Source organism: Watersipora subatra, chromosome 1, assembly GCF_963576615.1.
Source record: "Watersipora subatra chromosome 1, tzWatSuba1.1, whole genome shotgun sequence".
In the NCBI taxonomy this organism is placed as follows: domain Eukaryota; kingdom Metazoa; phylum Bryozoa; class Gymnolaemata; order Cheilostomatida; family Watersiporidae; genus Watersipora; species Watersipora subatra.
The window spans coordinates 2,216,678-2,234,107 of record NC_088708.1 but is presented as its reverse complement, the minus strand read 5'-3'; the positions used below and the strand labels follow the sequence as shown (position 1 = coordinate 2,234,107).

The window sequence follows — 17,430 nt, the reverse complement described above, 5'->3', positions numbered from 1 at the left end:
TCAGTACTCGAATGCCGAACTATCGGCTCAGCGGCGATCGTGGGTTAAAACGTCCTAACTATTCGCCGAGACTACTACAAATACGTGTGTATTGGTAAAAATTGGAGTATCGAAATTTTATGGCAAATGTTATCAAGCAAACTGTTAACAATTGTCGTTGTCGTACTAACTAGAAAACGCTTTAGATGAAACTAAATAAAATAACCTTAATTATTCCGTACGCAACATTTTGGTCTAAAAACTAATGACTGGTTACTTCTTACGTTTGCCAGTCTTTTGAAAATGTATTCTTGGTATCATGTTGTGCGTATATGCAAATTTATTTATAACGTTAGCTTATTAGCTAGTAGTAATGATAGTAAATACAGTTTTTGTTTTGTCAGCATCGTAACAAGGGTCGATAAAACCTTACTACATTCCTACTACAATTCACAATACTTATTGATCCTACTCAACTACAGAGTTTGCAAACACGTAGTCTACTAGCTCGTGGTATTAATGACCAGGCTTCCTTCTTACGGCCGATTTCCATCAATTAACAAATAATATTGCTGGATTGTTTTGTTACGCTGCTTCATATGATAGCAATCTGTAGAATACGTTCAATCAGTGTACTGTCAGCTATGTACAAAATTCTGACAGGTCAAGTTACTCCAGTATTCAGTTTTTTTATGCAAACGGGTTTGGAGAGGCAATGGGCTTATAAAGTTCTAGTTGTTAAAAAGATTTTGAAGCATGACATGTGTAGTATGATTTTAGGAATGAGTAGTGAGCAGCAGTATCATAAAGTGATATAAAGACTCTGGAAATCACAAAATGTCTGGCTCATCATCACCAAAGGATTTGACTGGCATCGATGAAAGTCCTAAAATTGATAAGCGGATAAAGAACTTTTCTGCTAATCTAAAAGCGCGAGCAAAGGCTGATGCCAGGGCAACAGAGCAAGTCCAAAGGCCAACTTCATCTACTCCAACCAGTTTTAATAGATCTGATAGCGCAGCTTCAACTATTCGTCCTGACAGCGTTTTAAGTTTTAGATCTGAAATTCCTAATGTGAGTAATTGCTTAGTTTGAAGCTAAATATTCTTTTGTCTTCAACCTTTTATTCATAGCGTAGATAGTATTTTTTTAACATTTTAGTTTTTTAGGTTAAACAATCAGATTTTGGAGCTTTCCGTCCTGAGAGTGCCTCTATTTTACCTCCTGACACAGTAACGACAATTCGGCCTGACAGTGTAGCTGCTGTTCATGGTGCTGGCCAAGGAGTTTTTCGGCCATTTCAGGCTCCTTCAGGTCCAACCGCCAGGTATACAAAAATGGTTTATTCCTATGTCTGATATTGTCAAAAACTTGATGTGTAGGCCTACTTGTAATGGGGCGCATTATATGGTGATTATTATGCCTGTAGCTCCCACCTTTGTGTTTTGGAATTATTATGGCCAACCTGCACTTAACAAAATATCATATACTTCGAGTGTATGGCGCCTTACAGTGCCTCGCGTTGCGCGTTCACAACTCGAGTTGCACAACTCGAGTTGTGAACACGCAACGCGACTTTTCAAAAGTAAGGTGCAATATATTGGTATTACGGTAGCATAACCGTAGATCTGGTTATATTAACAATGGTACATCAATAGGCACCTGTTAGCTAATAGAAATTAAACTATGTATGTATGTACTGTACAGTAATACTTCAACTTACGAGTGCTCCAACGTACGAGAAACTTGAGATACGAGCCAGCTTTCAAGCAAGTTTTAGCACTAACATACGAGCCATGTTTGAGATACGAGCACTTGAGTCAGTTGCCAAGTATGCCGGAGGTGTTTTATGAGAACAGCATCACTCTGTATTTTTCAACTGCTCAGGTTATACTGTTGTACCGTGTTTTTTTGTGCACGATTTTTTGTGCAGAATTATGTGAATTAAAAGTACTGTGCGTAGACCAAAGGTTTGCCAGTAAAATGAAAGATATTACAAAGAAAAAGCAAATGATAACAGTCGATATTAAACGGAAAAATATTGAAAAATATGCGAAATGTGTATGCGTGATTCAGCTAGCTCGGCAATATGACAGAAATACATTCATAATTATCAAACAGAAGGATTATATTCAGGGCATTTAGTTCGCAAAAGGACTAACCATAGTTTATAAACGGTGCAGCGATCTTCACGACCGCTGATGGCATTGGACAAACAATTGGCCGGTGACAGCGTAACTGAAACTGCTATGTGAAAAGGCCGGCGCTATCTATCCAAACTGTTTAATAGACATTCGGATAAGTTGGCTAATGGTCGTGCGTTAACCATTTGTGGCGACACCTGTGTTCGTCCTAATCGCAACATGTTGCAAGGGCGACAAAGGCAAACGTCTTTAGATAGGTTTATCTTAAAACGGCCGGCTAGTCGTGAAAGCGATAAAAAGGAAAAATTTCTCGCTAACCAGCGAGAAATTTGAACCAACTATGAACGCCGAAGAAATTTTAATTACGTTTAGTTGAAAATGAAAGTTTGCTTTTTGGTTTGCTTGTAAGTTTGTCTTTTAACACTTTGATAAAATCCAAATTTACCAAAGTCACCTGTTGTAACGAAGGATAACTTATATCTCCCTCCCTGGCAAATGCGAGTGTTAACTGCTATTGTATGTATTTAATTTTTCATTTTAATTAATCACATTTCCTTGCATTATTTTTTATTTGTTGCTTTTTGAAAGCATGTATACGTAAGGACAATAACCAACATGTTCTTTCTGTTACAATATCTTGTTTTGAGTGTTTTATTTGCTTTTTTTAGAGTATGGAAACCAATCAATATATATTTAATTGTTCTATATATAAATGAATTGCACCAACATGCGAGTAAATTGACATACGAGCTCAGTCTCGGAACGCATTAAGCTCGTAAGTTGAAGTATGACTGTAAAACTAAAACTAAATGGCGAATTATAATGTGCCGAGTTTGCAACTCGAATTGCAAACACGAGTTGTGTAAATATAACTCGAGTTGTACAATTCGAGTTGCACAACTCGAGTTCATCAAAACCCAAGCCGAGTTCTTTCAACAGAAACTCGAGTTCAACAACTCAGCTTGAGAACATCTCATCATTTCATTTTCTCTAATTATATTTTCTATATGGAATTTATTTTGGTCCATCATTAAACGCCGTTGAAATAATTTCTATGTTCATTTTCGGTGTTCATTCAGTTTCTTGTCAGGTTCTAGAGAGATAGCTCTTTTTTCATTTGAAAAAGAAGTGACCCAGCTCCCTCAAAGATTGTTTTTTAGTTTGCTTTTTACATTCTACAATTGTTTGTGTCTCTTTATATTTATAGAAATAAATATGCACAAATCTCGCCAATATATATAATTTAAATATGTATATATATTTAAATTATTAAATTTCTGTAAATGAGACACCCCAATTACTCACTTTGCTTTTTTTACAAACCCGTGTTAGTTTTGCGTAACACAACTCGAGTTCATCAAAAACCCAGGCCGAGTTGTACAACACGGCAACTCGAGTTGCGAACACGCAACGCGAGGCACTGTAAGGCGCCATATCGAGTGGGTTTAAAGTTGAAAAAAGTTAACAAATCCATTATAGGTATTTTGTCTGTTTAGAACTGTTAGTTGTTTTGAATTACTTGATTCTATGCAGAACTCAATTAGATTCTTTCTCTGAAGGTTATGCTACATTGAGTATTTCATAGATGATGTTTTCTGTCTCACATTTTGTCTAATGTAATTTTAAAGACAGTCTACAGCTCTGCTGTGATGTTTGCAGGTTTAATATTCAATACCAGGCAACCTCAGAGACTGACTGGGAGGCCAAGGATGAAATGCGGCAAAGAGAGCTAGAAGAAATGCGAGCGAGAGCTGCGCAAATGGAAAAGACAATGAGGTGGTGGTCCGACTGCACTGCTAATTGGCGCGAAAAGTGGAGCAAGGTTCGCAATGAAAGAAATAAGGCAAGAGAAGATTGTCGGCAGCTGAGGTCAAAGCTCGAAGTGGTCGTAAAGGAATGCACCAACCTAAAGAGAGGAAAACAGGATCTCATTGCAGAGATTGATAAGCTTAAGGCAGAACTAGAAGTGAATCTCATCAAGGTAGTCAGCTATAGACCAAGACCAGCTATAGACTGTTGGCTATGGGTGGGAGTGACATGTAGTTATGGGTGGGAGTGACATGAAGTTATGGGCGGGAGTGACATGTGCATAGCTATGGGCAGGAGTGACATGTAGCTATGGGTGGCAGTGACATGTAGCTATGGGTGAGAGTGACATGTAGCTATGGGTGGTAGTGACATGTAGTTATGGGTGGGAGTGACATGAAGTTATGGGCGGGAGTGACATGTGCATAGCTATGGGCGGGAGTGACATGTAGCTATGGGTGGTAGTGACATGTAGCTATGGGTGAGAGTGACATGTATCTATGGGTGGTAGTGACATGTAGCTATGGGTGAGATTGACATGTAGCTATGGATGGGAGTGACATGTAGCTATGGATGGGAGTGACATGTAGCTATGGGTGGGAGTGACATGTAGCTATGTGTGGGAGTGACATGTAGCTATGGGTGGTAGTGACATGTAGCAATGGGTGGGAGTGACATGTAGCTCTGGGTGGGAGTGATATGCTGCCAGACCCTAGTCTTAATCTTACTAGTACATCCGTCATTTGCTCAAATGATAGCATTCAATAGTTAATATTGCCTGCCTATTTCTTAGTAAGGTAAACCGATAAAATCATTGCGTTACAAGATTATCTCTTTTCATACAGGACCCGGACAAGGACAGTGACAGCATGAGCACTGGCAGCAGTGTGAGCATAAGGTCACAACCGGATGAGTTTGCTGGCAATGACGACAGCAATGGCGAGGCAAGCTCAAGTCCGGAGAAGCAGGTTGCTGCCGGTATGACAGAGGCTAAGCTCCGAGAACTCACCAAGATTTATAATGCAGAGAAAGAGTAAGCATAGGACACTAGAATGGGCTAGATAAATGTTATTAAGGCTGTGAAAGCGCTTTATTTTGCATTTGAGCTTTTAGTGCGTTTCTATGTAGCTACTGCTTTTACTCAAAAGCTATTAAAGCCAGTTTGCAATGAAGCCCCCTAAATGTATATAAATGGGACACTCAGTTTAGCATACTAATACACACAAATATTTGTGAGGCTCAAACAGAGTCGGCATCATTCCTTGGTTTTTGCTGTCACATCGGGTCTAAAATAGCTAGAGTAATATTACAGGCTACTTTATGTGGCTTGATATTATTTTTGCAGGGAGAGAGATGGAATGAAGTGTAAGTTGGATGACCTTCATCTAGAGATAAGGTCCCTTAAGACAGAGTTGTCTGATGCATCAGCAGAGAATGCTCAACTACAGGCTAGAATAGACAGCTTGCAAGAAGTGCAGCAGCAGAGTGTCAAAGGGTTATCTGAGGACTATGATAGCTCTGACAAGGCTCAACATCAGGTCATGATGCTTCGGGAGCAGGTCAGTGTTTTTTATTCTTTTGGATGATACTGTAACACGATGTCCCACGCAATATTTTCTGGCCTTCGATTTAATCTTTTTGAGCCATTGGATCATATAAGCTATTACATTGTACAGGGTTGTTTGGCCAAGATGCCTGTTTATCTAATTGTCTTACTATGCCAGGGTTGGTTGTTTTTTCATCTTTCCAAATCATCAAAGTTTTTTGTTTTTTAACACAATCTTGTTCTATGCAGTTGGAACGGATGCAAGTGGAAAATGCTGCCGAATGGGCCAAACGTGAAAAGCTTTCAAGCCAAAAGCATTCTCTTGAGCGAGAGAATAAAAAGCTCAGAAGTTTGTTGGAGGATGTGCAAGGGGAAGCAAGAGACCGAAACAGAGGCCAAACATCCATCAAGGACCAAGATATCAAATCCCTGCAAGATGAGCTCACCAATAGAAATAGGGTATGGAGGTTTTGCTGGTTCTTGTAATATTCTGGTGAATATTTGTATTTTTGTGTATAGCATCATGATGAAAGTGTGTAAAGTGTGTGGGGAAGAAATAGGAAGTTGGGAAGGGAAGAGGGGAATTGAAAAGAAAAAGATACAAAGAGAAAAAAGTGGAATAGAAAAAATCAAGGTGGAAGGAGACAGGGGAAACCAGGTAGTGGAGAGATCGAGTGAGAGAAATCAGGAAAATCCAGGTGTAGGAGAGATGTGAGCTGAGAAGAGGCAGGGGTAGGCAGGTGGAAAAAAGAGGTGAATTCAGAGAGGGCATGAAACGGCAGGTGCAGAAAAAAATTGAGGGTAGGCAGGAGAAAGTAAGTGGAAAAGAAGGGATGGATAATAGGTAGAAAAGAAGGGATGGATAATAGGTAGAAAAGAAGGGATGGATAATAGGTAGAAAAGAAGGGATGGATAATAGGTAGAAAAGAAGGGATGGATAATAGGTAGAAAAGAAGGGATGGATAATAGGTAGAAAAGAAGGGATGGATAATAGGTAGAAAAGAAGGGATGGATAATAGGTAGAAAAGAAGGGATGGATAATAGGTAGAAAAGAAGGGATGGATAGTAGGTAGAAAAGAAGGGATGGATAATAGGTAGAAAAGAAGGGATGGATAATAGGTAGAAAAGAAGGGATGGATAATAGGTAGAAAAGAAGGGATGGATAATAGGTAGAAAAGAAGGGATGGATAATAGGTAGTAAAGAAGGGATGGATAATAGGTAGAAAAGAAGGGATGGATAATAGGTAGAAAAGAAGGGATGGATAATAGGTAGAAAAGAAGGGATGGATAATAGGTAGAAAAGAAGGGATGGATAATAGGTAGAAAAGAAGGGATGGATAATAGGTAGAAAAGAAGGGATGGATAATAGGTAGAAAAGAAGGGATGGATAATAGGTAGAAAAGAAGGGATGGATAATAGGTAGTAAAGAAGGGATGGATAATAGGTAGAAAAGAAGGGATGGATAATAGGTAGAAAAGAAGGGATGGATAATAGGTAGAAAAGAAGGGATGGATAATAGGTAGAAAAGAAGGGATGGATAATAGGTAGAAAAGAAGGGATGGATAATAGGTAGAAAAGAAGGGATGGATAATAGGTAGAAAAGAAGGGATGGATAATAGGTAGAAAAGAAGGGATGGATAATAGGTAGCAAGGAAAAGCAGCATGAAGAAGGTAGGTAAGATGAGCAAGTAGAGGTGATGATATTGCATTGTAACCTTCAGGAGTTCTCGGAGCTGAGGCAGTCCTTCAGCAAACAAAAGAAACAGCTGCAGGAAACGTCTACAGAGCTCAATCATTCTACCAGACGTGCTGACCAATATGAGCATGAGGTGAAAAAGCTGAGGGCTCGCATCGAAGAGCTCAAGGATGACTTGATCTCTGCTGAAAATGAGGTGATCGTCCTACTAGCTAGCCTGACTAATCATTGAAACTTATAATTTTACCTTTCTGAGCACCAGATTTTATGTTTCAGTTGAAGGTCTTAGCTTTCTAATGATATTCTGATAGTTCATTATGGTCTGCCATCAACTGCATTCTGATGATTTGTGTGTGTTCGTGCGTGTGTGTGTGTGTGTGTATGGTAGTTGTCATATGACATCCACTATTTTCACAGTCTGGTATATGTTCGATCAATTGCTTTTAAGGTCGACACACAGTCAAATATAGCACGTAAGTTGCAGAGGAATTGTGACAACCTTCAGGAATCAAGTGAGAATTGTCAAGCTCAAATGGCGCATCTGCAATCACGGTAAGTTGTTGCCCTTATTTCTTCTTATCACCTTTTCTACTCACCTTTCCTTTCTGCCTCTCCATTTTACCTTCTCCTTGCCTCTTCTTCCAGCACTTCTCCTTTTTTAATCTTCCACATTTTCCATAGCTTACCTTCATCCTTATCTCCCTCCTTGCCCCCCGTCTTCTTTCCCATTTGCTCTCTTTTTTGTGTGCCTATTTTACCGTTGTTTACACACCTTCAGACCTTCTACTTAACCAATCAGTGTGGGAATATAGTGAGTTGATACTTGCCGCAATGTGTAGTTTCTTATGGGTTTTATGGTTTATCAACTCACTACTTAATTACATACTGTCAGTTTATCAACTCACTACTTAACTACATACTGTGAGTTTTATCAGCTCACTACTTAACTACATACTGTCAGTTTACCAACTCACTACTTAATTACATACTGTGAGGTTTATCAACTCACTACTTAACTACATACTGTGAGTTTTATCAACTCACTACTTAACTACATACTGTCAGTTTATCAACTCACGACTTGACTACATACTGTCAGTTTATCAACTCACGACTTGACTACATACTGTGAGTTTTATCAACTCACTACTCAACTACATACTGTGAGTTTTATCAGCTCACTACTTAACTACATACTGTGAGTTTTATCAACTCACTACTTAACTACATACTGTGAGTTTATCAACTCACTACTTAATTACATACTGTCAGTTTATCAACTCACTACTTAACTACATACTGTCAGTTTATCAACTCACTACTTAATTACATACTGTCAGTTTATCAACTCACTACTTAACTACATACTGTGAGTTTTATCAACTCACTACTTAACTACATACTGTCAGTTTATCAACTCACGACTTGACTACATACTGTGAGTTTTATCAATTCACTACTCAACTACATACTGTGAGTTTTATCAGCTCACTACTTAACTACATACTGTGAGTTTATCAACTCACTACTTAATTACATACTGTCAGTTTATCAACTCACTACTTAATTACATACTGTCAGTTTATCAACTCACTACTTAACTACATGCTGTCAGTTTATCAACTCACTACTTAACTAAATACTGTCAGTTTTATCAACTCACTACTTAATTACATACTGTGAGTTTATCAACTCACTACTTAACTACATACTGTGAGTTTTATCAACTCACTACTTAATTACATACTGTGAGTTTATCAACTCACTACTTAATTACATACTGTCAGTTTATCAACTCACTACTTAACTACATACTGTCAGTTTATCAACTCACTACTTACTACATACTGTCAGTTTATCAACTCACTACTTAACTACATACTGTGAGTTTTATCAACTCACTACTTAACTACATACTGTGAGTTTTATCAACTCACTACTTAACTACATACTGTCAGTTTATCAACTCACTACTTAATTACATACTGTCAGTTTATCAACTCACTACTTAATTACATACTGTCAGTTTATCAACTCACTACTTAACTACATGCTGTCAGTTTATCAACTCACTACTTAACTAAATACTGTCAGTTTTATCAACTCACTACTTAATTACATACTGTGAGTTTATCAACTCACTACTTAACTACATACTGTCAGTTTATCAACTCACTACTTAATTACATACTGTGAGTTTTATCAACTCACTACTTAACTACATACTGTGAGTTTATCAACTCACTACTTAATTACATACTGTCAGTTTATCAACTCACTACTTACTACATACTGTCAGTTTATCAACTCACTACTTAACTACATACTGTGAGTTTATCAACTCACTACTTAATTACATACTGTGAGTTTTATCAACTCACTACTTAACTACATACTGTGAGTTTTATCAACTCACTACTTAACTACATACTGTGAGTTTTATCAACTCACTACTTAACTACATACTGTCAGTTTATCAACTCACTACTTAACTACATACTGTCAGTTTATCAACTCACTACCTAACTACATACTGTGAGTTTTATCAACTCACTACTTAACTACATACTGTGAGTTTTATCAACTCACTACTTAACTACATACTGTGAGTTTATCAACTCACTACTTAATTACATACTGTCAGTTTATCAACTCACTACTTAACTACATACTGTCAGTTTATCAACTCACTACCTAACTACATACTGTGAGTTTATTAACTCACTACTTAACTAAATACTGTCAGTTTTATCAACTCACTACTTAATTACATACTGTGAGTTTATCAACTCACTACTTAACTACATACTGTGAGTTTTATCAACTCACTACTTAATTACATACTGTGAGTTTATCAACTCACTACTTAATTACATACTGTCAGTTTATCAACTCACTACTTAACTACATACTGTCAGTTTATCAACTCACTACTTACTACATACTGTCAGTTTATCAACTCACTACTTAACTACATACTGTGAGTTTTATCAACTCACTACTTAACTACATACTGTGAGTTTTATCAACTCACTACTTAACTACATACTGTCAGTTTATCAACTCACTACTTAATTACATACTGTCAGTTTATCAACTCACTACTTAATTACATACTGTCAGTTTATCAACTCACTACTTAACTACATGCTGTCAGTTTATCAACTCACTACTTAACTAAATACTGTCAGTTTTATCAACTCACTACTTAATTACATACTGTGAGTTTATCAACTCACTACTTAACTACATACTGTCAGTTTATCAACTCACTACTTAATTACATACTGTGAGTTTTATCAACTCACTACTTAACTACATACTGTGAGTTTATCAACTCACTACTTAATTACATACTGTCAGTTTATCAACTCACTACTTACTACATACTGTCAGTTTATCAACTCACTACTTAACTACATACTGTGAGTTTATCAACTCACTACTTAATTACATACTGTGAGTTTTATCAACTCACTACTTAACTACATACTGTGAGTTTTATCAACTCACTACTTAACTACATACTGTGAGTTTTATCAACTCACTACTTAACTACATACTGTCAGTTTATCAACTCACTACTTAACTACATACTGTCAGTTTATCAACTCACTACCTAACTACATACTGTGAGTTTTATCAACTCACTACTTAACTACATACTGTGAGTTTTATCAACTCACTACTTAACTACATACTGTGAGTTTATCAACTCACTACTTAATTACATACTGTCAGTTTATCAACTCACTACTTAACTACATACTGTCAGTTTATCAACTCACTACCTAACTACATACTGTGAGTTTATCAACTCACTTCTTAACTAAATACTGTGAGTTTTATCAACTCACTACTCAACTACATACTGTCAGTTTATTAACTCACTACTTAACTACATACTGTCAGTTTATCAACTCACTACTTAACTAAATACTGTGAGTTTTATCAACTCACTACTTAATTACATACTGTCAGTTCTATCAACTCACTACTTAACTACATACTGTCAGTTTATCAACTCACTACCTAACTACATACTGTGAGTTTTATCAACTCACTACCTAACTACATACTGTGAGTTTTATCAACTCACTACTCAACTACATACTGTGAGTTTTATCAACTCACTACTTAACTACATACTGTGAGTTTATCAACTCACTTCTTAACTAAATACTGTGAGTTTTATCAACTCACTACTCAACTACATACTGTCAGTTTATTAACTCACTACTTAACTACATACTGTCAGTTTATCAACTCACTACTTAACTAAATACTGTGAGTTTTATCAACTCACTACTTAATTACATACTGTCAGTTCTATCAACTCACTACTTAATTACATACTGTGAGTTTTATCAACTCGCTACTTAACTACATACTGTCAGTTTATCAACTCACTACTTAACTACGTACTGTGAGTTTATCAACTCACTACTTAACTACATACTGTGAGTTTTATCAACTCACTACTTAACTACATACTGTCAGTTTATCAACTCACTACTTAACTACGTACTGTGAGTTTTATCAACTCACTACTTAACTACATACTGTGAGTTTTATCAACTCACTTCTTAACTAATGAGTTGATCAAACTCACTGAGCAATTAATCAAAGGGTTTCACAATATATGATCGAAGCGCTCGTCACTCAGTGGTGGCATTTTGCTCCTATTTAACAAACCATTTTCATCAATCCTGAGGACATTACTCCTTGCTCAAGATAGATATCTTCACATCTCTTATTTTGTCAGACTTTTTATCAAGTAGCACCTATGAATGAGTATTATCATGTTTCATTAGATGTTGATAAAACTCCAGGTTGTAGCTTAATGATGGTGTGATATTATACCCTCTGGAGTGGTCAGTGTGTATGTCAGCTAGGATCATAGTGTTTGGTATGTATTAGTTTGTTTTTCACTAATACCCCATTGCATGAAATTGAAGAAGGATGTACATGTATGTGATGGGGCTGTGCATGTATGTGATGGGGCTGTACATTTATGTGATGGGGCTGTACATGTATGTGATGGGGCTGTGCATGTATGTGATGGGGCTGTACATGTATGTGATGGGGCTGTGCATGTATGTGATGGGGATGTACATATATGTGATGAGGATGTACATGTATGTGATGGGGCTGTGCATGTATGTGATGGGGCTGTGCATGTATGTGATGGGGCTGTGCATGCCGGCTTCATAAACGATAATAAAATGTTGAACGTATTGATAATAGTACGGAATTGTTTAACGTAATATGAATTGGTACAGTGAGGTATGTATCTATGGAGTGAGGTATATATCTATGGAGTGAGGTATGTATCTATGGAGTGAGGTATGTATCTATGGAGTGAGGTATGTATCTATGGGGTGAGGTATGTATCTATGGGGTGAGGTATGTATCTATGGAGTGAGGTATATATCTATGGAGTGAGGTATATATCTATGGAGTGAGGTATGTATCTATGGAGTGAGGTATATATCTATGGGGTGAAATATATCAAATCAAGTGTGTAACAAAGCACAGTGTTCAATTATGCTATCATAATAAAATACAGTATGAATTGTTGTAGAGCCTTTCAATAGCACGGTTGGTAGAGCTATAGCTAAAACACAAACGCCTAACCTACACTAATTAAATTTTCTTTCAGCGAGCTGCTGCATGGCTTCTTTGGTTGCTATTTTTTAGCTGTTTTAATCAGTGATGTCATATTTTAGTTTGTACAGTGTTATGGTGAGTGACCCAGTTCTGATAGGGAGTTTGCGGTGAGTGACCCAGCTCTGGTAGGGAGTTTGATCACTATGAACATTTGAAACAAATTGGATGTGCTTGCTCATTGATTTTTTAACCATCTCTGAACTGTAATTTTATGAAATGGTCCTCATTGCGAAGACAGAGGTACCTCAACTTCATAATCTCGTCTTACAAAACGACAATTAATTACTGGTATTTGCTACTACTTTTTGTATTGGGTTGTACTCTTAGGGTACATACATTAGGGTTATACATGAGAAATGCATATGCTGCCCAGTTATTTATATGAAATAGTCCCAGACTTTATCTTTTTGAATACCTTCATGTCAGTCTAACCTAACCGAAAGTTCATGCCCCTGCTAAGGTTCTACAGCTGTCTCTTGTTTAAGTGACTGGATCTTATATCATTGTTAGCAATCTCTCTGTACTCATTAAAACGATCTTTTGAAACCAGCAGAGCATTAACAGATAATGATTGTTTTTATGGCAGCTTCAAAGTTCTCTTTAGTTAACATTACCAGGTGACCTGTTTATCCAACAAATTCATCTGCAAATAATCACTTTCTAACAAATGCGCAATTCAGTATTAGCTGCTGTGGAATAGTTGCTAATGCTACTCCAATTCTTCTTCTCGTTTCCCCCTCCCCTTTCTCTCCCCCCATTCTTTCTCCCCCCCTCCCCTTCTTTCTTTTCCTTTTTCTCTCTATCTTTCCCCCTTTCTCTCTCCCTCCTTTCCTCTCCCGTTTTTCTCTCTCCCCCCTTTCTCTCCCACCCCCCTTTCTCTCTCTCACCCCTTCTTTCTCTCCCTTTTTCTCTCTCCCTCCTTTCTCTCTCTCCCCCTTTCTCTCTCTCCCCCTTTCTCTCTCTCCCCCTTTCTCTTTCTCCCCCTTTCTCTTTCTCCCCCTTTCTCTCTCTTTCCCTTTTTCTCTCCCCCTTTCTTTCTGTCTCTTTCTCTCTCTTTCCCCCCTTCTTTCTCTCCCTTTCTTTCTCCCTTTTTCTTTCTCCCTTTTTCTCTCTCTCCCTTTCTCTCTCTCCCTTTCTCTCTCTCTCCCTCTCTCTCTTTCCCCTCTTCTTTCTCTCCCTTTTTCTCTCTTTCCCCTCTTCTTTCTCTCCCTTTTTCTCTCTCCCTTTTTCTTTCTCCCTTTTTCTTTCTCCCTTTTTCTTTCTCCCGTTTTCTCTCTCTCCCTTTCTTTCTCTCTCTCCCTTTCTCCCTCTCTCTTTCTCCCTTTCTCTCTCTCTCCCTCTCTCTCCCTTTCTCTCTCTCTCCCTTCCTCTCTCTCCCTTTTTTCTCTCCCTTTCTCTCTCCCTCTTTTTTCTCCCTGTTTTTCTCTTCCTTTACTTTTTTCTCTGTCCTTCTCCCCTTCCCACCTCCCCTCTCTTGCTCTTTCTGCCTTTTTCACCAGACTCGTCATTTTAGGATAAACAGTTATAAAGCTAAACAGGAAGTAGCTATTTAATCATTTGATCATCGTAGAACCAAACTATGTAGAGCTGCATAAATATGTACCAATTAAGAAAATTGCACCTACACTGCCAAACACAGCACTGCAAAACAGGAACTGCAAATGTTTACTGTTGGAAATTATTTTATAAGCCAAAACAAATATTTGCAGGTCACATCATTGCTTTACTATGTGTTATGAAGCATAGATATGCTACATGTCAATTGTAGCTATATTCCATGTCGCATACTAGAGCTACACTGCATATCACATAACAAGACTATGCCACAAGTGATATTCAGCAAGTTTAGTAACTTTCTTTGCAGCAAGCTAGACTAATACGTATTAGAGCCTTGTGTATTATATTTCTGTCTGCCTGACAAGACAACTCTAATTTCATACTTTAAATCCTTAGCAAAAATGTTCCTTTGTGACAGTTAGGAGCTACATGTAGCTGTTTGATGTCATGATATTTTTGTCAAGTACCTATCAGAACATTACTCATCATATACTACTTATCATAGTCGGTAGGCATTCTCTAGCTGTTGTGTAGTATAGCTCCAAGCATATTGGCTGAAGTAATCTCCTGGTTTCTGTAGGATGAAAAGCCACGGTATAACTGATGGCACAGAGTCCCTCATACCTCCCTTGCCAGACATCTGCCAAAGCTCTGATGAGGATGAACCCTCTGAACATATAGGGAACTTGTAACCTGATGCCTCTGCAACCCTGCAAGCATTCTCTCTGCGCCATGAATTTACAGTTTTATATTTGCAAACAGTGTTGCTCAGTGATGGATGCAGAGTATGTTGTGTAATGTTGCCATTGGCGGTCTTTAAAGGTTCCGTGAAGGTCATTGAGGTGTCTTACAAGGTTTTCAGATAGGCGCAGGCCATAGACAGTTAACTGTTTGTCCAGGTTATTGTTTCTAGATTGCCATTAACGATTAGCACTCTGGGTTTTGCTTGCTCGTAGCTCGCCGCTTATCCACTTGTGATTTGCTATAACTAGTATGCCCCAAGCCTTTTAAAGTGCAGTATTTTTTTGCCAGCCGGGCATTGGCTGAGTGCACGCTCTGTATTTATCACACGTTCCGTTCCGCATGTATCATGTGTGTGCACTTACTCAGGTGCAAATGAGGGCCGCAACCTTTATAAAAGGCCTTTTATTTAGCTCCTTTTTTTTAATTTTATATATTATTAACTTATGATACATTTTTTGCTATTTTAGCCAATCAATGTAAAGCTTTCTACAAGCTTGAGAGGTACAATTTTTACTTGTCAGTTGTGTATGATGGGACGAGGTTGGTCCAGTTTGGTGACAACTTTGTTTTATATTTTAATTGTTTAGGCATAACATTAAGCGTTAAAAATATACCACCCAAGCATCAGAAGGAGTTTTTTCTCTTAATGGCCCTTAATTGTGTTCACTAACCCTTATTCGCTATGGGTTTACTAATCCTAATCCGCTATGGGCCCGCTAATCCTTAGCCGTTGTATGTCCACTAATCCTCACCTGCTATGGCAAATGAAGCATACTTACCAATAGTTTGTATTTTCATCGCTATGATTGGTTCATGAAAGGTTTACTAACAACGATGTGAAAGAATAATATGGCACATATACGGGCATGTTTAAAAAGTTAACCTTTCTTAAATTTACAGATCATCACAAAGTTATAGATAGAAGTTAATCAAAAACGCCTCGCAACCAAATGAGGTTTCAAGTAGCTGTAAGCAATTAATTACCTGTTGGCCTTAGATGTACTGCGCCAACCCGTGTGCTATGCCCTACTGACAAACAAAAAGAAGACAACTCCTTTTTAAGGCATATTGTAGCAAAGAAAACTAATACTTTGTTTGTCAAAACTAAGTTTCAAAGTTGAAGCGTAATCTTCACAAATAAAACTACTTTTATTTCTAACCTGCAATTACTAGAAATGCCTGAAAATCAAGGACTCTGGAGTTACCACCAATGTAATTATGGCTTGATGTACTTTCCTGCTGCCATTCTGACCACAGATGGAACTTGGACAACCCGCTAGTAAGTATCTAAGCAACTTGCAGAGGTCACTTTCTGTAAAAAAACTAGTGAACAACAGTTTGATTAAACTATTAAAATAGCTTACCTTCAAAACTAGCGAATACCATTTGGGATAAAACAAATTTAAAGCTGTTTTAATAAAAACAAGTCTTTTTAAATTTTCAGTTCATTGCTAAAGGCAAACTTTATCACATAAAATAAAAAGTTGTCTTCTTAGTCTATAATTTAATTCGACAGGTTTCCACCATTGAGGCAACTTTTTCACATGTTTTTTATGTAGCTGTACAGGATCTTCGTGGTGTAGCATATCTACAGCTCTTTTATAATCTACGTGTCAGTAGGAGAACAATGACAGGCGCTCAGGCCTGGTCTTGCTGAGCTTGTAGCCTGTAACTCTATCATGCCCTGAAATGTCTGTCCTGACGCAATCGCTTCTTTAATTTGATTGCTTACAATCCTTCCTTGCCCTACTGTTTGCTTGTTAGGTTGCAAGAAATAGCTGCTGATGCTGAGAGCTACAGTATGCAGCGCAGTTCTTTCGATCGTTAGAGAACATTTGTTCATGGCTGCTTAGGAGAATATGGAAGAGTAGCTGGAGAGCTTCATACGCAATCTTATCCTCTTTTATTCGCCGCTTGCCCCACTTTTCTCCACTCCTTTTCACACAAGCATATACAACTATTTAGTATATGTATAGATGGTGGTGCTCAGTGCAGCTTGTCCATAACAGTAATAAAACCGAACATGCTGATGAGAAGAGGTAGGAAGAGAATAATGGCAAGATTTATGCTCCTTCATTGTTTAGTTAGTTAGCAGTCAAGGAAGGACTTGATTGACTGCGAACTAGGGGAGTAGTGAAAGTCTTTGGAATTCTCTTTTGTCATTTATTGGATGCGTTCTATAATCCGGTATTTTAAATTACTGCTGAGTATTTTATATCTCTGAATGTCTCCAGTAAAATCAAATGTTAAAAATATGGTACAAGTTAAGAGCTGTAAATTTGTCACCT

The 17,430-nt window shown here is 37.7% G+C and overlaps 1 protein-coding gene across 2 annotated transcripts; it reads left to right on the top strand.

The window, feature by feature from the left end:
• Positions 1-764: 764 nt before the first annotated feature.
• LOC137385767 (coiled-coil domain-containing protein 102A-like) lies at positions 765-15,756 on the top strand. 2 transcript variants are annotated; one of them, XM_068072315.1, is made up of 10 exons: positions 765-1,053; positions 1,149-1,306; positions 3,783-4,104; positions 4,775-4,962; positions 5,275-5,488; positions 5,725-5,934; positions 7,197-7,367; positions 7,620-7,723; positions 12,756-12,772; positions 14,979-15,756. In XM_068072315.1, exons 1-9 carry the CDS (start codon positions 817-819, stop codon positions 12,766-12,768), a joined length of 1,617 nt encoding a protein of 538 aa, XP_067928416.1. In that variant the 5' UTR covers positions 765-816; the 3' UTR covers positions 12,769-12,772; positions 14,979-15,756. The 2 variants fall into 2 exon arrangements, with proteins under 2 accessions (XP_067928416.1, XP_067928415.1); XM_068072314.1 differs by lacking the exon at positions 12,756-12,772.
• Positions 15,757-17,430: the final 1,674 nt, after the last annotated feature.